At 40.2% G+C, this 22,054-nt stretch overlaps 1 protein-coding gene across 1 annotated transcript; it reads right to left on the minus strand.

The window, feature by feature from the left end:
- Positions 1–414: 414 nt before the first annotated feature.
- RACGAP1 (Rac GTPase activating protein 1) lies at positions 415–21,199 on the minus strand (the record flags this gene model as incomplete). The annotated part of the gene is made up of 16 exons (XM_084254975.1): positions 21,177–21,199; positions 19,345–19,433; positions 12,794–12,996; positions 11,703–11,830; positions 10,691–10,760; positions 8,737–8,790; positions 8,028–8,108; positions 7,263–7,380; positions 6,814–6,941; positions 5,827–5,991; positions 4,302–4,596; positions 2,672–2,777; positions 2,390–2,522; positions 2,068–2,203; positions 807–915; positions 415–490 (listed from the first exon to the last, which is right to left on the minus strand). Exons 2-16 carry the CDS (start codon positions 19,427–19,429, stop codon positions 415–417), a joined length of 1,887 nt encoding a protein of 628 aa, XP_084111101.1. The 5' UTR covers positions 19,430–19,433; positions 21,177–21,199.
- Between the last annotated feature and the right edge of the window lie 855 nt (positions 21,200–22,054).

The following is a 22,054-nucleotide window of genomic DNA, read 5'->3' on the forward strand; positions in this document are numbered from 1 at the left end:
ACCAGCGATCAAGCTCTTAAGAGGCATGTACAAAGAGGCAGGGCTTCTGTCATTGTCTCACAGAAATTAGCTCTAAGTAACACTAGAAAAAGGTCATTCCATGAAGATTTGGCTTTAATCCAAAGGATGTCCCCAGAACTCCCAAGAGTCCCCCAAAAGAACTGCAATGAATTTCGTACTTCCCCTTCTATCCTTGTAAAGATCTGCCACCCAAAAATTTTCCAAAAAAGACAGCACGAGGTGTTGATATTATATTACTTGCGAAGAAGAGGAAGATATATATAGTTTTAATAAAACCCCCATGCACAATTAACTTGATTAAAAGCCTGAAGAATGCTAAAAGTAGCAGAGCGGAGTACAGGTGTGCCCTTCCTTGCAGTTAGTAAGTGCCGGGAAGTAACAGGAGACGTGACTTCACTTCAGCATTGGAGAAGCAAAAAAGTTCCCTTGCCGTCCCAGGTTGGTGGCAGACTTGCTTTTGCTCCCAAATCTAAAGAGAAAGAACATAAACTGGAAAAGTGCTTTATAAAAAAATGGCAAATCACTAACATTACTTGATATAATCAACTCGAAGTAGGAAACCCTTGAAATTCTAACAGCCTTTGTCAACTAGGAGGACAGGAAACAACAAAGGCCTCTGGAGCCCCTTTAAAGGGGGCATCCTTGTGGCTCTATCCTTTGTTTTTAAGTCTAGTCTCCAGCTAGGATCTAACTCATTTTTTCTTTCAATAAGCTTCAGTATTGATGGAAAGAAGTCTCAGGAAGCTGTCGTGCTGTTATTTCCTAAGCAGGCCAATTCCACATACCTGGGAGTGTTCCTGGTGAGGGTGGAGCGAACTCTCTGTGACAGGGAGCTAGATGAAGGAGTCTTGAGAAGCTGATGCTCGGGAGTGGTCACTGGTCCCAGTAAACTCACTTCAAAGTTAAAACATTTTTTTTAAGGAAGGGAGAAAGAAAGTGCCCAGGTAGGTGGCCGTTTTTAAGCTAAATACTCTGAAATACTTGAGAGTTAAAGTTAGAGACCCAATAAAATCTCAGAGATGATTTTGGTCATCACTCTGTAAAACACTAGGATATATTTTGAACCATGCAGGCAACTGACATTTATTTCCCAATTTACATTTATTTCCCAGTTCACTATTCTCCAACTCCAAATTATACGAATCTAGAACATTTGAACATGATTTTACCTACACTAGAAAAACCAACATGCTCCCTTAAAAAAGAACTCTCGTTAATGAAACAGGGCACCAATGCCAGTCAGGCTGGAATATAACCAGTCTCATACATTGTTGGTGGCAAAACAAAATGGCAAAAGGCTTTAAGATATCAAGTTGGGGGCCTCCCCGGTGGCACAGCAGTTGAGCACTAGGTTGCGAAGCTGCCCGCAGCCTCTGCAGTGCCGGGTCGATCCCCAGCCATCGGGCGAGGGTCCCACATAGCGTGCAGACCTCTCCTGCCGCCCGCTGCTCCCTTCAGCAGTGTACTTCGTCACTCTGCCTGTTCTCTCTGCTCTGGCTCTAGTGAATTCTCTCACTCTCCTGAGCCTCTGACTGTACCCAATGCTTGTATAAATAAATAAATAAATCTTAAAATAAATAAATAAATAAAGTTGGTAAAACATGCCATGAAGCATTAAAAAAAGGTTCAAGCTCTTCAATTCAGTGATTATATTCCCTGGGAATTTATCATTAAAGAAAAAAAAGCCATATACATATAATTTTGATGGCAGCATTTATATTATGAAAAATAACACTAATACCTAATAGAATATTTAAGTAAATTACAGCTTATAACAAAATTTCTCACAATATTTTAAATGAACAAATTATATAGAAATCATTATTCTATCTTTATTTTAAAAATATCCATATGGGTATAAAGAAAAAAGGAGACCATGGAAAAAAGAAAAACATATACTAGGATACTAGAACTGTACAAACTGTCCTTAACATTAGAATTTGCAGAATGAATTTCATTTTTATTTAACAATATGAATTTCAAATGCCTCCAGCAAAAGCAAGGAGAGGGAGTCGGGTCCTGTGAGAAGCACAACTTAGGCCTTACCTTTAATATCTGGTGTCTGTGGTGTTGAAAAGGCGTTTGAGTTTTCAATGACATGCATGGGGTCAACGTTCTCTTGTTCCACCATCATGAACTGACTCCAGTATTCTACAGGCAGTGAAAGCAGGCGCTCTACCACCTAAAAGTCACCAAATATGTGAGCAAACTTCCAAAGCTTACCTCAAACCTTTCTCTCATATATGTTACACAAGTTCATTCTCTCTGTCTCCCTCCCTCTCTCTCTCTCTCTCTCTCTCTCTCTCTCTCTCTCTCTCTCTCTCTCTCTCTCACACACACACACACACACACACACACACACGCCTACCTTGGGTTGACGTTTGATGTCCTGTAACATTATCACTGGATCTGGGTTGGGCACAGCATGGGCAACTATTGTAGGGCCAAAGACTTTAGCCAGATTAGCAACATCCATTTTAGTGTCTGGGCTCTGAGCCACTCTAAGCAAAAGAGCATTAAATTAGAAGACTCGCTCCTCTACTTTAATGCAGACCAAAAACAATTCACCCCTCAAATTCCCTCCCAGCTCACATTAGCTTCCCCATGGAAAATTCCCTAACTCCTAGAAATAAGTTTATGCTGTACTCACCTCTGCAAGTGAAGCATGAGGAAAGCTAATGTGTCTCTGTTGGCCTGGGGCAGTTCACCAACAGCCTGATACATGGCAGCTCTGCTGTTGTCCTCATCTGTGATTTCTGTAAATGAAAAGAAAGCACAAGAGGCCTAGACACCTTTCCCTTGACAGCGGGCTTCCAAGTTATCGACCACAAAGTCTCATCCATACAGTTAGCTTCTGAAACTTCTGATTAGGTTCATGACTGTCTCAGACTTTAGTTTCATTAACAAGCAGGATACTGGCCAACAGCTCAATATTAGAAATCAGAAACTGGCTCTTGCAGTTAGGCTGGTGACCCTATCTGTCTGCTAGGAAGGCAGACACAGAACTGCAGCGACTACAATCTTCAAGAAGGAATTTGTTCATAAAACACATTTAATGTGCCAGGAACTATCTAACTGCTGAGGATAAAGCATACATTCTATTGAAGGAATTATGTGAAAAGCAAATATCTATCAGGTAGTGATACATACAATAAAATAAAAGAGGCGAGAAGCTAAAAGTAACAGGAGCTGTTACTTTAGACAAGGTGATCAGATTTGAGGACAAAATATCCAAAAAGAAAGCTGAAAGAAATAAAGGAAAAAATCATGCAAATATTTAATTCAGGATGAGACAATGACAAATGTGAAGACCTTGAGTAAAAAGTAGGCTTGCTATGTTCTCAGAACTGCAAGAATTCCAGTGTAAATGGAGAGAAACGGAAGAACGTAAGGGTGTTGAAAGAAATGATATTGGAGACAAAATCAAGGAGGGTCTTTGGAGCCATGCTGACAACTGTGGATTTCATTCTGAGAATGAAGGGAAGACACTGGCAGATACTGGGGACATAAAGGACATCATCTCATTAAAAATTTCAACAGGACCATGCTGGCTACTGCAGTATGAGGATCATATACACAATAGAGGGCAAGAAAAGAAACAGGCTCTTACATCATGACTCTAGGGTGAGAGCTGTCAAGAGTGGTAGCAGTAGTAGGGGACTCCCTGGTGGCACTAGGGGTTTAGTCACAGCACTATGAAGCTATCCGCAGCCACTTGCAGCACGAGTTCAATCCCTGGCCAGGGAGGTGGCCCACATGGCATGGCAGACCTCTCCTGTCCTGCCTGCTGCTCCCCTCAGCAGTGTATTTCAGTAGATCAGCCTGCTCAGTTTCCCATTCTGGTGAATCCTCTCACCCCTTGCACGTCTAGCCTGTACCCCAGTTCTTGTATGCATAAATAGATAAATCTTTTATTAAAAAAATACAGTGTTAGTAATAGAAGGAGTGACAAACTTCAAATTGAAGATATATTTTGCGAGACCTTTATTGACAGGATTAAATGTGGGTTATAAGGAAAAGGAATCAAAGGTAGCTCCAAGTTCAAAAAGGACAACCTAAAACTTGTCAAAAAATAAAACCCTGTCAATACCCTACACAATTTAGACAGAAAGGAGACAGGCACTATGAGGTACATGCACATAGTTACTCATCCATCAAAGTATTTGAGAACCTACGATATTTCAGACACTGTATTAGGCAAGTAATAAAGCAGTAAACAGAAGAGTCAAAAATCCCTGTCCCTCTGGGATGCATATTCAAGTATTAAGATCTGCCCTTACCAGCTGCTTCCATAAAGGTCTTGTTTAGCCGAAAGGTTAGAAGGGGTTCTTTGAGGTTTCGAAGGAAGTCTTTCAGTAGGCTGCAGATAACATGGATGTCATCCACTTTGCTGAGGAGGGGTACCGTTTTAACTCTGAGCAATTTTTCTTTCAGCTCTTTCACTGTGCGATCACAGCCTGAGATCCGATACAGGCCTATCTCAGTCAGCCCTCTCTGCTGAATCTCATTTACACAATGGACAACAATTGAGGGGATCATTGGAGAAGTCTGGGACACATAATCTGACAGCATTCCCTGAAAAGGGGAGATTTAAGTTATTATTTATACCACTTAGACCAGCAGATGGAGACCATTTTGGAAGAACCATCTCCAGACTAATACTCAGGCTGGACATCACACCTACTTTTAAATACCTATTCCCAAAGCATATATTAGACATCAGAAAACAAGTAAAGGTGAGATCACTGGTATGGCCTTTAATATAAACTAATTTATTACTCCAAAAAGGAGACTTCTTTTATACTTTATTCTTAGTAAGAAAATTTACTTAACACAACTCACAGTTGATTGCACAAACCTACTTGTATGGATAACTCCATGGCTCTTCATTAGAGGACAGACAATTTAACATCTGACTTACTGAGAGCCAGGTAGCAGCACACTCATTTTCTTTTGGTTCTTGGTAATGTTGCTTGCTAATGTTACAATAATTAATTTCTTAATGGATTAAATTAATCTTTACAAATAAGCAACCTAATCTTAATGGCCTAGCATGGAATACCTCTAACAAAAGAGAAAGAATAGTCACAGATGAAATTATATGATGGCTAGAATTTGTTTCAAAATAATTCACTGGACAAGGTCAGAAGGGTAAGATGGGAGTGTTATTAAATCAAAATAGGACATGAATTAGTAATGGAAGTTGAATGACAGGTACTAATGGTTAGTTATATTAATCTCTCTACTTTTGTATATGCTTGAAATTTTACAAAATAGAATAGCAAGGTAAAGGGAAGAGAAGAGAAGGGCCTCCCAGGTGGCACAGTGGTTGAGGCTGGGTTGCGAAGCTACCCGCAGCCTCTGCAGCGCCGGTTCGATCCCCAGCCGCCGGGCGAGGGTCCCACATGGCGCGCAGACCTCTCCTGCCACCCGCTGCTCCCCTCAGCAGTGTACTTCAGTTCTTCTGCCTGTTCTGTTCCCCACTCTGGCTCTGGTGAATTCTGTCACCCTCCTGTGCTTCTGACTGTACCCAGTGCTTGTATTAATAAATAAATAAATCTTTAAAAAAAAAAAGGGGGGGGGAAGAGAGGAGAGAAAGGGGAAGAGGAGTTTGGAAAAGAAAGGTACTAAATAGAGAGACATACCCAAATGGGACTCTACTTACTGCAAGTCAACATTTTGGAATTTCTAGTCATAATTCAAGAAAGGAAATACACCTGGCATCATTAATTTTAGAACAAAAACTGACATTAAGTTTTGAAAAGCTAAAGAAGCCTAACACCATGATGGATTCACAAGTCATACCTCTCCTATCTTGACAGGTGTTCCTATCAGGGTAGGAATGCAGGGAAGGGGACAGCGATCCTGGCATTCTGGATGAGAAACCACACGACAGTCTCGACACTTCAGAGACGGTTTGCCAAATTTTATCCTCTTTCCACATGGAACGCAAGATTCAGGTTTAATAACCTGATGATGAAACAAGGGCAAAAAGAACAGAGTGGTATGAGTTTGAATAGTATCATCATCATCAACCAACATTTAATGAGCATTTACTATGTACCAACTAACTTTCTAATCCCTTTATACATATATATGTATAATTCTCACAATAACCCTACAAGATAGGTTTTGTTTTAAGATAGGGAAACAGAAGCAAAAAGGCTAAGTAACTCACGTAAGGTCATCCAGTCACCAGTTGGAAGAGAGCAATGTAGAGTAGAGTAGTGTACAGTAGAACTTGTTGACAAGGAGTCAGAAAACATCCATATTCAAAACCTTGAAAGCCCTACTGCTTTACTGCTCAGGGCAGCTCTCCTGCTTTCCTGACACTGCCCACTCCCCCTCCATTGTCTTGTCCTGTGGCTCCCTAATAAACTGTGTTGCTGGCTTCAAAAAAGAAAATGTCCATATTAACTGCCACTTATTACATGTGGCTCCAAGGCGTCAGTTAACTCCTGAGCCCCTGTCAGTTTGCTTGTTTTTGAATGAGGAAATCAAGTGCCACAAAGTTAAAACATGCTATATTCAAGCATAAAATGTAAACATGTATCATAAAAAGCACAAACAACAGCTTCTGCAAAGTTGCTTTCTTTTCATTTAGTATCACTCAGAATGGAAGGATATACTCCTCCTAGAGCCTGTAGTTAACCCTACAGAGGAAGACTGTAAGGAGGAAGGAAATTCAATATTTAACTGTGTAACACTATTTAAATTTATTCCTGATATATATATTACTTTCACAACTGAAAAATTAAACGTGCCCAAAAGAAGGCAAAACCACAGATTTACCGTCTTAGAGACAAAGTCATGCAGGCGCATCCCTCCATTACTCTGCGGAGTGGCAGAACCATCTGTCTCAGTTCTTGGCTCCTGCCTGCTGCTCAAGGTGGAGTCACTGTTCCAAGGCTGCAAAGTACCTACAAGAGGAGTAAATTTAAGCTGTGTCACTAGGTATTTCTTAACTTGTGAACTTGAACCACTATTTCAATAACTTTGATCTATAACCAGTAACCTGTAAACATCATCACACTATACTGGCTATGCAAAAAAAAAAAAAACAAAAAAAAACAAAATAACTTGTTTCAAGAAAAAAGGCCAGGCGAGCAATCCACTCTGGCCCTCAGCAGGCAGCAATAAAGAAACTATCCAACACATCCACTCCCTGCCTCAGAAGAGTTCTAAGAAACAAGTTCTCCACCAATTTGATCAGCTTCTTTACACAGGCAAACCCCGCAGACCTGTCTTCCTTCGGCTCCTGGTCCAGTAAGGCACAGTCTCAATGGTGGAGACAGCTTCAATGGGCCCACCGTCATTGGGCACAGTCACCGTGGTTTTCGCAACTATGGAGTCATTCCCCTGAAACAAAAGAAACAATGAAGGACACACAGATACAGAATCTAATTTCCCCTCTTGAAGTGACTGAAAAATTCATGGGTCTTAGTCAGAATTCAAGGTCCCAGTCCAAGACACTCTTGAGACGGCATACCTTAAACCAGAAATATATGTCATAGAAGTACAAATAAAAGCAAGTAAGAATCATCTACAAAACTGACAATTGTTTGCTTAATCAGATTAATAAAAATGATAAGGATTCTATTTCATAGAAAAACTCACTAAACATCTCTCAAAATAACAATGCAGGGCCTCCCTGGTGGCGCAGGGGGTTAAGACGCAACCTATGAAGCTATCCGCAGCCACTGCAGCAAGAGTTCGATCCCCAGCCAGGGAGCAACCCACATGGTGCAGCAAATCTCTCCTGACTTGCCCGCTGCTCTCCTCAGCAGTGTACTTCAGTCAGTTTGCCTGTTCTGTTCCCCACTCTGTCTCTGGTGAGTCCTCTCACCTCCCACACCTCTGGCCTGTACTCCAGCTCTTTTGTATGCAAAAATAAATAAATCTTTAAAAAAAAACAACAATGCAATGTTAACTCAAGATTTTTAATGCCTGGGGTCACTAATCTCTGGTGTATTCAAGACAACAATTCTCTTGGCCTGACTTCTTACCTGGTCTACTGTGGAACCAATGGAACGAGTCTTCTTAGCAGGTCCAGGGGGACCGTCAATGAACTGTCGGCTACTAGAGCGCTAGAGTAGGGGAGAAAGACCAATAACTTTAGTATTGAAGAGCTGACGCACAGAAGATGAAATTATTCCAGGAGATAACTTGGATGTAAATCCAAGAGACCAGGAATACAGTAAATAAACAATGTGCTCTTTCTCATTGCCTAGATCCACATGGAGCTTAACTTGTACCAACACAAAAATATCCTCAGTACCCTGGAAGAAACGGGCAAGCTCTGGAAACATTTAAATGACAGCACCAGAAAACACTGAGCTGTAATCCTATCTAAGGACATGAAGTCTCTGGAAACATAATAAGTACCCTAAATAAGCACACACAGACAGATCTCTGTATATCCCATTATACACACATTTCATCTGAAGCTTCTACTACAGCACAAAAGTCCTGCATAAAATTCCAATGACAATTCACAACAGATTCTTTTCCACTAGATGCAGCACAGAACAGTGAAACAGAACAGGACTTTGTCCTGAGTTACAACCTCAAGGAACACTTTCTCAACACCACCGCCTCAGCATGAATTCATGAAAACATCTGTGTTTAGCAATGGCTAGAGCAACATGTCAGGAATGCAGTAATCATGGCAAAACTATTTTGTTGTTACTTTATTAAAAAAAAAAAAATACGTACCCTCTTTTCTCTCTTCTTCAGCTTGAAAGTCTTTACCAAAGAAGAATCCCAATCCTGTTGACAATTCTTTGCATTAGTTTCTGTCTTTGGTAGGCCTTCCCTAAACCCTGTACAAATATATTTACAGCAAACCTTAAAGACTTGAGTCAGACTACCTAACACACAATTTGGGGAGAAAAGGATGAGAGGGTTCAAGTTTAAAGCAACAGTAAGGGAGGATGCTTTCTTTCCAAAATTGAAGCTATTATAGTAAAATCAGGAATCAATACCAGGGAGACACAAAAAAAGGTTAAAGGATCAACTATTTTCGCGATTATCTTCAGTGCCTGGTCCTTTATTTCTGATTATTTTTGTAATTAGTTTTAGAACTTACAGAATGTTAGGGCACTATACTGAACATGTTAGGCATGATTCTTGCTCTTAAGGGATTACAACTGTCTAATCAGATGTTCTATATAATACTGCCACTTAAAAAAGTTCCATGTGAGGTTTTACATCTCTCAATCATCACTCTTCCTTGAGCTCTAAAAAAGGCATTTACCACTCAATAATTATTACTATGGTCTTTTACTGTGGTCTAAATTCACTTTATTTATTTTAACCATTTGCATTCATTTTAGTAGCTACCTATGAATTCCTTACTCCTGAGGATCCTTAAAAATACAAAACCTAGGGGCTTCCCGGTGGCACAGCGGTTGAGCGCTGGTTTGAAAAGCTGCCCACAGCCTCTGCAGCGCCGATTCAATCCCCGGCTGCTCTCCGGCCACCGGAGGAGGGTCCCACGTGGTGCGCAGACCTCCCCTGCCGCCCGCTGCTCCCCTCAGCAGTGTACTTCGGTCCTTCTGCCTGCTCTGCTCCCCACTCTGGCTCTGGTGAATTCTCTCACCCTCCCACGCTTCTGACTATACCCAGTACTTGTATAAATAAAATAAATAAATCTTTAAAAAAAAAATACAAAACCTAGAAAACAGTTGTATATAGCAAATAATAGCTTAGCTAAATAAATTTAACCTCTTCGATTCATAGTCAAGTTATTTAGCAAGTTGTTTCAGTTTTTAGTTGTTTAGGTGTCAGTCATCATAAGTCACTCTTAAGAATCAACTAACAATGTTTTATTATTATCATATATCCCAGACACATTCCATCTACAAAATGGGAATTACTTCTCTAGTTAAACTCTGAATTTGGACATAAAAGTAGCATGTAACAGGTAGCCGTCACTTGTTTTGATATCATCAGAAGACCAATCTCTTGTTTTATTTTTCTACTACTTTTCAGCCAATAAAACAGGGAAGATACACAAGCCAATAAACTAACAGTCTCCTGAACACCAAAGACTGAAACATCAGGAGAAGGCTTTTTATGTATACCACAAGAGAAGGGTGCTGCCCCCCAAAGGCAAGGTAACAAAGCGTTTAGACACATTAACTACAAAGGAAGAAAGCATTATATAACGCCTGGAAACTTTCATCAGTCTTTTGGTTGAAGTTTCAGGCCACTGGTTTCATTCAAATTGTGAGGTATGACTAAGTTTTACCCAAGAATCAAACTAATTTAGAAATAAGACACAAGCCTATTCACCCAAAGAACGGCAAATTAATCCTGTCTGGATAGTCTTGCTAATTTTTTTATTGCTAGATGGGCTTCAATAAGGTACAGTCAATCAGTATATGCAGCTCACCAATTTGTTAAATAAATTTACCCTTGTGCCAAATCCTAAATTCCAAATCCTCTCGTTGCCAAAAACAAACCAAAAAACAAAACAAAAAAACCATATAAGCCAGTTTCTTGTAGCTTGTAGACGTACATATTTTAAAAGGTTTGCTTGGTACCTATAACATATTAACTAATAAAACAGTAATAAAGGAATTCCAGAAGAGAGGAGAGGAGCGATATCCCTGAAGGAGCAGGGATACGAAAGGTAGCTAATCCTCAGAGATCAAATGTTTATTACCAGTGATTCATCAGTCTTGTCAAAGCTGATATCTGATAAAATGGAGCCAGATTCATCAATGGTTGATAGCCTAGGTGAGTGAAAACAATACAGTGTTAGACACAGACTATGGAAAGTAAAATTCACCAACACCCGGAACAAGTCCCACTGGTCAGGTAACACCAGCAATCTTATAACACTATCTTTCCTAGAGCAACAACTACAATGTCAAACCCTAATTTGTAGTGGGTTGCTTTTATGATTTTCATGGAGGAGTGTGGGTGCATGCAAAAGTTGTATTTTCAGCAAAGGCCTTATAACAACAGTTGAAAGTTACAGTCAGGGCCATGCATGGGTTCTGTTCCCTGCTAAGTTTGTAGTACAGCTACTGAAAATTCACAAGGCAGAAGAGTAAAGTTTAATTGATCTCAATTGGGGTTGCTTTCTACATGAGAGAGTATTACCTAATATTGGCTTTTTAAGAAATTAAGTCCATACATCTTCTTAGTCATAAAGATTCCCCCATAAAACAACCAGGCAACAAAATAAAGAGCTCTAAGAATGCTGACCTTTCCCTATTTATTGTATTGGGGTGCTAAATTCAAAGCCTGGATGAGACTATTTTTAAAGAGTGATGCAGTGAAACAAAAATGATTGTTTGGTCTTGGCTCTCAGAAGGCCTTTCTAAACCAGAAGAGCTACAAGGGCTCTCTGGAGAGCAAACACTGAAAGTATTGCTGAACTGCCACTTTCACCTTTAGATTTCTTAACAATGAGCAGGATTGGTTATTGATAAGCAATTTAGCACCAACATCAAAATTTCACCCATGGTGAAAGCATCCCAAGGAGAGATTAAAACAAAAGAAACAGGGAGGCTTCTGTGCTTTTATTTTCTACCCACTCTTCCGCTAAAGTATTTTTCTGCTTTATTCAGCACACATTCCAAAAGCAGTATATTTAAGAGTTCAGATAACAAGAACTTCTGACAGCTGTGTTGCTCGTGATCAGATAACAACAGATGCAGTTCCCCAACCTTTTGTTCCCAGCATTGCTGCTAGATGGTTGGCCTCTGTTGAGAAAAGCCAGAGCTGATTTTTGCTCCTCGTTTAGTCCAGATGTGTCACACATGAGCATCTCTCGAATCAGCTGAATCTGTCTTTCCTACAGACCAAAGCAGAGTAAAACATCATAACTAACCAGGGGAGAAAGCTTCACCTCAAATTTATGGGATGGGCAGACCAGAAGACATTAAAATACAGCATTATGCAAATGAGTCTTCAGGAAGGCTGCTACACCGATAGCATATTAATTCGCATCAAGCCCAGATTGTGTCTCTGATTTCTGACTGGTAAAATGAACTCCATCTAGAATAGTGAGGTTTCCACTATAAGACTTTGGAATCAAACTGATAATCCAAGAGGAGAGGGAACTACAAGATGAGAGTCCCAAAATAGATTCTGCATAGCAAAAACACTTTGTGTCACTATATTAGGACAATTACTGGCTGCTTCTTTGGTTCAAAGCAGCCACCCACCTTTCTAAATGGTGGAACAAAATGAATTAAAATGGACACAAAGTTGTGACGACGCACTACAATGAGACCATTTGAGCTTACTGCGGCATCTAACACTGTAGCAAGATGGATTAGTCCTCTCTGGTAAAGGCTTTCCTTTGAACCATGACCCACTCTGGTACATAAAAATGATAGTGTTCTATTTTGGTCATAATGCTCAACTGGTTGCATACATCTTTGTCCTGAATTAGAAACAGTGATCAAGCAGACAGAGTTGTCTTGCCTGTACCAAGACAAAGAACTAGCTATTGATACAGGATAAGGATATTCTGGGTAGCATGAGAGATGACCAATATCTTGGATTTTCCTGCCTTTCCCTATACTTTGAATTCTTTAAATTCTCATTTGAAATCTGGCTATTATTTAAGTCTAAAGGAGAAAACAATTTTAATTTCAAATTATAAAGAACATGATTCCTAAGCTTCAATTTCAGCTCCAGCCATGGACAGGCTGTCACGGTTGCCTTAATGTGAAAGAACATGGGCGTATGTGGCAAGTGAAATGATGCTCCCCGCCATCATCACAGGTCTAGCATGGAAAACAATACACACCAGTTTTTCGCAGTCAGCCTCAGCTCGCTGTCTCCGTTTGATCTCGACATCCACCTGATTACGCGCATGCTTCAGCTTAACATCCAGAGCACTACGCTCAGTCTCTGCTTTCATCAAAAGATCCTTGTAATTTCCCAGTTCGTGGTCTGTTCTCTGCCACTTTTTACGGAAATCCTCAAAGTCCTTTGCCAGCTGAATGAATTCTAAGGGAAGGGGGAAACTTTAATAATTCAAGTACCAAACAGTAGGGGATGTTCTAATAAATGAGGCCTCTAGTTAGTTTTACTCCAAATACATAATTAAGGGACCAGCTGAACTATGGGCAAATACAACTGAAAATAACCAGGAGCAGATTCTGGATATGCTCATCACTCTAGATGAGAGCTTTGTGGGGAGCAATTCCTATTTCAATAGGCCACTTACTTTTGGCATAGCCAGTGGCATCTGCCACGGAATAAGTAACTCATCAGTCACCTGGCTCCAGATGTAACATTAACACTGAAAGCCCCTAAACAGAAGGCAATCAAAGGGAGATACCTTTGGGGCAGCTGTCACACGCCAGGACAGTTACAACCATAAAACAAAAACAGCCTCCTTTAGAATCCTGCATTGCTGTGCCAGAGACGTTAACCAGCAAATTCAAATATTACAGCTTTAATATGCTCCAATAGCTATAGATTAATATTAGAGATGTCTAGGCCTGTGATGCCATTCAGCTGTATAATTATACAAATATTGATTTGATAGTAAAGAGCCAATTTGCTTTTGCTGTTTAACACTGCCTGGAAGCATATGTAAACATTCCAACTGGAAAGACACAGGAAGAGACGATCATGCAGCACTGAATAACTCACTGAGAGCAGGATGTGAACTCTTTTAAAGAGTAGAACTTCCAAAGCAGTACCTCCCATGATAACCCTGGGTGGCATTCATTCTTATCAGCTGCCATTATCAAAAACTGCTCTACTATGACTCAGTTTTCTGGTTAACCTCAATCTATCTCTAAGCATCACTCTCCACCATCAGTATCATAGAGGATGTGTCCAAGGTGCATCTGCTGTTCATCAACCTAACCCAGTTTACAGATAAACTAGGCCAAATTCACACAAAGCTAACAGACTCTTAGGTAGTAAGGGCGCTTTTCCTATTTGAATTTACTCTAAGAGCACAGAAACAATATTGTGCTCTTTTTAAATAATTTGACTAAATTTCAAACTTATGAATGAGGATACCAATCTAATGTAGAGAAACCAAGTCTTACACATAAGGAATCTTCCATTTTTAGCAAACAACATATTTTAGCAAAATAGAATACTATGACCTAGATCTCTTAGACAATGCAAATATGAAGGACCCCAAAAATAAAATAAATTACTACAATTCAAATAGTTTTGTTTAGTTTTTTTAAAGATTTATTTATTTATTTATACAAGCACTGGGTACAGTCAGAAGCGCGGGAGGGTGAGTGAATTCACCAGAGCCAGAGTGGGGAGCAGAGCAGGCAGAAGGACCGAAATACACTGCTGAGGGGAGCAGCGGGCAGCAGGAGAGGTCTGCGCGCCATGAGGGACCCTCCTTCGGTGGCTGGGGAGCAGCTGGGTATCGAACAGGCTACAATTCAAATAGTTTTAAGTGATATGCTGCTTTAGGCACCAGTTTGGAAGATACTACGAAGTTTTTTCCCCTTAATAATTAAAAAAAGGGCCTCCCCGGTGGTGCAGCAGTTGAGTGCTGGGTTGCGAAGATGCCCGTAGCCTCTGCAGCGCCGGTTCCATCCCCGGCTGCTCCCCGGCCACCGGAGGAGGGTCCCACATGGCGCGCAGACCTCTCCTGCCGCCCGCTGCTCCCCTCAGCAGTATACTTCGGTCCTTCTGCCTGCTCTGCTCCCCGCTCTGGCTCTGGTGAATTCTCTCACCCTCCCACACTTCTGACTGTACCCAGTGCTTGTATAAATAAATAAATAAATAAATAAATAAATAAATGAATAAATGTTTTAATAATAATAATAATTAAAAAAGGGAGGGCAAACAAAAAACATATCATTTTGCAAATCCATTTCAACATTATATATAATAAGGAAAAAATAAAAACGAGCTGGTTACTTGGCCACATTCAATCCGGCAAGTCATCAAGGAAATAACCTTATGATTTGTGTACTTTCATGATGTCTGTAATACTTCAATTTCAAAAAGTAAAGAACAAGAAACACACTTTTTAACTGCACAGCCTAAAATCTTTCTAGCTCCACACTGGTCAATTAAATGTTTCTAAATATAGCGCTACATACACACGTAATTATTTTCTGAATTGAAAAATCATCTTGAGAATGAAAAGATTTCCATCTGATGTAATTTTACAGGTCTGCTTGCCCTTTAGGATACCTCTTCTTGATAAGTCTTAATAAATTTGAGTTTTAATTTCCATTCATTGTTATGTGGCAAACATAGGTCTAACCAAACTGGACAATGGAACTCAAACCAAAGAAAGTCAGTTCATTTCAAAGAAGGACCCCCTCCTTTTTAATAACACAAATGTTATTAGTTCAGCTAGGTTTATATCAGCACCAAACCAGAAGATTGGCATACCTGATTGAGGTACTCCTTTTATGTACAATTCTGTTATGAGCTAAGTTTTCTAAGACGGGTCAAAAAGGCACTCTGGAAAAATTTTGTTGGTGATCAACACACATGACATTTTTTGTCAATTTGTAAATCACATTCAACTTGGCACTAGCCCTTAACATGAAGTACATATTCAAAGAACCTCCATGCAAAAGCTAAATATCATCAAGATATGAAATGCATCTATCAAGAAAAAAAGGGAAGTTTCCTTATAAAAAATTGAGAATAATCTTAGCTTCATTAAAAAATATAATAGGGTTTTGTTTCAGAGTTCAGCAAAACAATTAATCCAGCATCTTTTTTTTTTTTAAAGATTTTATTTATTTATTTATACAAGCACTAGGTATAGTCAGAAGTGTGGGAGGGTGAGAGAATTCACCAGAGCCAGAGCGGGGAGAAGAACAGGCAGACAGACAAAGTACACTGCTGAGGGGAGCAGCGGGCGGCAGGAGAGGTCTGCACACCATGTGGGACCCTCGCCCAGGGGCCGGGGATCGAATAGGAGCTGCAGAGGCTGTGGGCAGCTTCCAACCCAGTGCTCAACTGCTGCGCCACCGGGGAGGTCCTAATCCAGCAATCTTGACGTTTTTCCCAACTCATTCCTCCTAGAGTCTTTGTCTTCACTACTACCCTCTAAGCTTCTACTTTTTTATTTCCAGTACCTGCACCCTGTCAAGCACATAGTAGGCACTACTTACTCACTGAACAAATGATGTGTTTCAGTATCCAACCCACTGTACCAGTCTAATCAAACATCCCTATCACTGTGCAATACCCTCTTTAAAAAAAAAAAAAAGATTTATTTATTTGTTTGTTTGTTTATACAAGCACTGGGTACAGTCAGAAGTGCAGGAGGGTGAGAGAATTCACCAGAGCCAGAGCGGAGAACAGAACAGGCAGAGTGACGAAATACACTGCTGAGGGGAGCAGCGGACGGCAGGAGAGGTCTGCGCGCCATGTGGGACCCTCGCCAGTGGCCGGGGATTGAACCGGCGCTGCAGAGGCTATGGGCAGCTTCGCAGCCCAGCGCTCAACCGCTGCACCACCAGGGGAGGCCCGCAATACCCTCTTAACTAAACAAGTCTGTCCTGGCCCCAGAACAGACCTATGTTCACACCTGCCCCTTCTCAGCTATGACCCCGTTATCCATTCCGAAGGGGATGCCCTGCCTACTCTTTTTTATGCACCCATTTTCCTAGTCCCATCTGCTCTGTGAATTCTTTCCTCATCAGTTTGTTCCTTATTAAATTTTCTACACTAAAAGCTTAATTTTTGAAGCTTGTAGTATCCTCTTTTCCATGAGAGAAAAATCTTATCTCTGAAATTCAAATAATATAATCTTGTCGAAGACAGACACTATGTCACTTACACTTTAGTACTTACAAAGGATAGCACAAACCTAGTACGATGTTGGCATACAATAAGCACCTAATAAATATTAAGTTATATTTATTCTATTTATACACCAACAACATCAAAGTTCAGGCAGTTCATGATAAAAACAGAAGATAAAAACCTTGTAGACTGGTGGAAACAAAGATAACAAATACCTAGGCTATAAAAGTCATTTTATTTGAGTTTTAACCTTCACTGTGAGATTTCAGTAACCTTGGACTTAGTTTTAAAAAAAAATATGAAAAGGAGAAGTAAAAATTAAGTTATGATGAAAAGCAAGATTAAGGAGTTGGGGTACTTAGGGACAGAGCAGTTCCTAAGATCTAACAAGAGGACAGAGACTAGGGTGGTTGAAGAAAGGAGAATCTAGATTCTAGAAAAGACTGTGCCATTTTACAAAAATCAATATTACAAATTAGGAATTTGGAGAGTGGGGGCAAAGTTACCTCTATTTTATAACAGAAATCAATGTGAAGCTAGAAAGTTGTCTACAAAGTAAGAATACCTGTAAAAACCATTATCCCCACAATGGGGGGGGGGGAGTTTTTTGGAGGGTCGTGGAGGGAAGGAGATAACTGTTTCCAGAAGTATTTTCACAGCCAATGTATCTTTTTACCCTCAAATTCCTACACTCCCACAAAGACAGAAATTTAAATTCCTATTTTACAGATGGAGAAATACATACAGAAATAAGAGCTTAAAACCAGCACTAGTTACTGAGACTCTCAGCATCTTTATCAGCTGCCTCCTCCTAGAGAGCCTAGTATCATAACCTCTCCCATTTCCCTCATTTCTATCCTTAAACCACCTCACTCACTAAGGGCTCCTTGCTCTTCCCTAAATTGTGGCTCCAGGGCCTCCCAGGTGGCGCAGCAGTTGAGCGCTGGGTTGTGAAGCTGCCCTCAGCCTCTGTGGGGCCGGTTCGATCCCCGGCTGCTCCCCGGCCACCGGAGGAGGGTCCCACATGGCGCGCAGACCTCTCCTGCCGCCCGCTGCTCCCCTCGGCAATGTACTTCGGTCCTTCTGCCTGCTCTGCTCGCCGCTCTGGCTCTGGTGAATTCTCTCACCCTCCGTGCTTCTGACTGTACCCAGTGCATGTATAAACAAAACAAACAAACAAATAAATAAATAAAATATGACTCTATAAAAAAATAATAAAAAAAATTTAAAAATTTAAAAAATATAATATAAATTGTGGCTCCAAGGTCCTAATCAGTTTCCCAATGTGCACCTCTGCCAGAGTAACCTTTCAAAAGCAGAGCCTGATTATGTCACCCCACTTACTCCCATTCCCCTCACACCCAGCTCTCTCTTGCATCTGTTCAGGAAGTTCTCTGGCCCATAATGATCTCTTCTATCTCAGTCTGCTGGGATCCTAACTTACACCAACGGCGCAACTCAAACCCAACTCTTTTCCATAAAGCCATTTAATCATCCCTTTCTCTCAACTCAATATATACTAGAACCTGTGCTAGGTTCTCACTAAATATTTGCTAAATGAACCTGAATTTTACGATCGCTTATTCAATACTCTTCCCTGCTAGACTCCAAAGTAATCCATCTCCTGAGATGACGTGACCTCAAAGAGACGCCTGATTAGTATGCCATCATGGTTACTGAGCGGGTACCAGATGACAGGGTCATGCAACAGCTATTAGAGAAAATAGAATATTGTTTTGAAAGGCCTGTAAGTGGATAACAGCTATTAAAAACATCAATCAAATTAAAGAAAATGTTGAGTGGCATAAGCAAGACGTCATACTAAGTACTGCGAAGTTAAAAGAAGTTTAAGACACAGTTCTTGCGTTAGTTTTATAATAATGAAGCTGACTTAAGATATTTACTAAATTGGGTATTAGTAAGATGGAAACACAAAGAAATTGAAGAAAATGTAAACACAAAGAAAAGTCGGTGAAGAGTAATTCCATTAGGTCACAGAAGTCAGTGCTATCAGACCCACCTTCAGTCTCACTGACCTGCTTTGCAGGTGACTGTTCTATCAGCACGTCCCTTTCTCCCCTCAGCTCTCCGCCCAATCTCAATCTGTCGTTACTAAGCCTCAAATAAGTGAATTAGGAAAACACAGAGGAAGGAAAATTCCTTCAAAAAGAAAGAATGATTTTTTTTTTCCCTCTTCAATGAAAATATCTTCTAATATACAAGGGCAGTCCAGGATAGAAAATGTGCACAACTAGTACTCTAAAGAAAAAGGCAACATCCTCTAAAATTTAGATTTTGCCCAGTTCATGGTACAAAAATGAAACTAACAACTAGTGCCAACCAGTCAGTGAAAAAAAGAAGTCTGATAATAAAAAAAGGCTGGGTAAAACCCTTTAAAGACAACAGGAAAAAAAGGTGACCATTTAGAATGAGTTTTTATTCATCTTTGACCACGAATAAGTGACTACCACTTTCTTTTTAGGTAACGCAAATGAAAAATAATCTTAAGACTGGAACACACTTAAGTTTTAGAGAAAGCCCAAGTGTGAAATAAGATTTTTTTCTCTTCACACGGGCCACCTCAGAATGACTTACGGAGTTCATTTCCTTCGCTGAGAATCTCCACCCGGCGTACAAGCTGCTCAAACAGATTCCGCAAATTCAGCATTGTGGTATCCATCTTTCTGCCAAGAAATCAAATATACATTAGGGGTCCTGCCGCCGCCCCTCCCACCCCAGACAATAGACTCTAGCAATCCACTGTTGCTATCAATGATTAACACATGGACAGCTGACATCATAAGAAGCTTAAGCCAACAGCTTATGTTTTTATTATCAAAACAAAGGTGGAATGTTTAAGACTCCTGAAAACAAGCATTCCAGACCTCTGGATATGATCCCCACCCTTGCCCTGTCCAGTTTTCCCCCTCCATTCTGCAATCACAGTGAAGCTGAGAATGCGATTAGGGACAAGCATATCAGCTGACTACTATAGGTGACCAAATAGAAAATGTGGTTTTAGTAAAGCCTATTGATTAACATAACACCTTTGCCACTTTAATCCTTCCACATTTTAAAATCTTCAACATAAGTTAAAAATGTTCATTTTTAATTTCATTTTTAGATAGTACCCCTGCTGCAACTGCCTTTTAATATGCAGGACATGGTCAGCACATTTCCTACCAACGGCACAGATGACGTCACACAAGTGATTAAGTGAGGAAATCGCCAGCTCAGCAGCACAAGAATTATTTCTGTAATGCAGGGCTCTCTGCTGGACTGCGTGCTGAGACTGTGTCTAATAAATTTATACTAAGTATAGGCAAAGGGTTATATTGTACCACATTCTGGCATCAAGGAGACAATACACCACCTTCACAGTTAGAAGGGCAAAGGAAAAACCATTTGCTACTGTGTTCTGTATGGTGAATTTCAGGCTTGTGTTTCCCCAAAGACCCGCTGATACTACATTAAAATGGTGTCCTTACAGGCAGTTCTATTCCAAACAGACTTTAATTGAAAACATTTTGAGGAAATGTTTAACAGTCAAGAAAGACATCAACTGAACCTTATGAAAATTGTCAAGAAAATGAAATAAAAGTCAAATTTCATTTGAAAATATAATGTCCCCAGAAATACCATACTTATATTTCTCCTAATCAACCCCTTCAACATTCTAGTTCAAGTCCTCATTTCATGCAACTAAAAAATTTTAAGAATTCTTCAGTGACTTGGTGATGTTTCCAAGATTGTACCTTAAGCTATGAGGTCCATAAAGGGGAAAAAATAACCACAAAGGAATATATAAACAAAGATATTTTCTATTAAATGCTATAGGGTTATTCATTTGTACTCATATGATGATTGCTCTAATAGCAAAAAAGCTTTCAATTCCAAGCTTGCATGCAATCTATACCTGAATCAAGGCTGGAAACCAAAATTTCCAAATGGCAATGTATCTGTTCCAAGCTACATAATCATAGCAAGCTGCTAAGCAACCAGACCAACAAATTCATTACAAAGATCTTTCTCTAAACTAAGAACAAAACTAAAAGAATAGCACTAAAAAAAAAAAAAAAAAATGGGAAGGAGTAGGCCTATTTGGTGGCATAAGGATTAAGTCTCAGTGCTATTACCACAAGGTGAATTCAATCCCCAGCCTGGGAGCTAACTCACTTATGGCGTAACAGACCTTTTGTGTCTCACCCACTGCTCCCCTCAGGAGTGTACTTCTGCAGATCTGTCTGTTCTGCTCCCCACTCTGTCTCTGGTGAATCCACTCACTGCCCCCCCCACACCTCTGGCCAAAACCCCAGTTCTATGCATAAATAAATCAATCTTAAAAAAAAAAAATGGAAAGAAGTGTTCTGGAAATTATAGAGGTGCCCATGTTATCTGACACTATACAACAAAGTAGGTAAACATACCCAAGTGCTACAGGACAGAAGCAGGGACAAAGCAGTTAACAGCTACTCAAATGATGATTTCCTTTGGCTCCCAGTGACAACAGAAAATAATGATCAGTTTAATATGGGGTATTGCTTTATCAGCTCAGCTTTCATCTGCATATTCTGAGACACTAAGAAAGCGAGAGCTCAGTACATAAGAAAACTTCCATCTGTACAGGGGTACAGAAAAGGAAAATTTCACAGTACAACCAGGGTACTGAAAACTGATTAAAAAATTTTTTTCAGGTCTTTGTGTCTTAAGTACTACAGCTATATAGCAACCCACTCTTTTGCCCCCTTTAAAAGAAATCCTCACATAATCTCAAGATCCTCTAGTCCATGTTCCTCTTAAGTACAATAGCTATATAGCAACCCAATCTTTTGTCCCCTTTAAAAGAAAATCCTCACATTTTCTCAAGTCCCTCTAGTCTATTTTCTTTGTGCACACCAGTCCTAGAGTAAGAGTTGGAGAGCGGTACTGTCTCTCCAACAGTCTGACTTCTGAAAAAAAATCTAAAGACAGAACCTGAGGACATCCCTTCATCATAATAACCGTTATCTCATACAATGACTTCAATCTACATTATTCTCCTAACATACCTACCTACCTAGAAGATAGTTATTTGATTCCCAGTGCTCTGTCACAGAAAAAGGTAACCCTTAACTCTGTCAGACCATCATAGTCTACGGACTAGAGTTTTATGAATAGTTTGATTATGGATTTCTCTTTATTCCTCCTCTCAACACCAGACATTAATCCCCAAAGTCCAGTTCTCTAACCTGTCAAACTATCAAACGATCCCACTTTAGTCACTGCATCTCTACGACAACAGTCAACTGTGTGTTACTCCAGCTCT

The sequence above is a fragment of the Talpa europaea genome, assembly GCF_964194135.1.
Source record: "Talpa europaea genome assembly, chromosome: 15".
Classification (NCBI taxonomy): domain Eukaryota; kingdom Metazoa; phylum Chordata; class Mammalia; order Eulipotyphla; family Talpidae; genus Talpa; species Talpa europaea.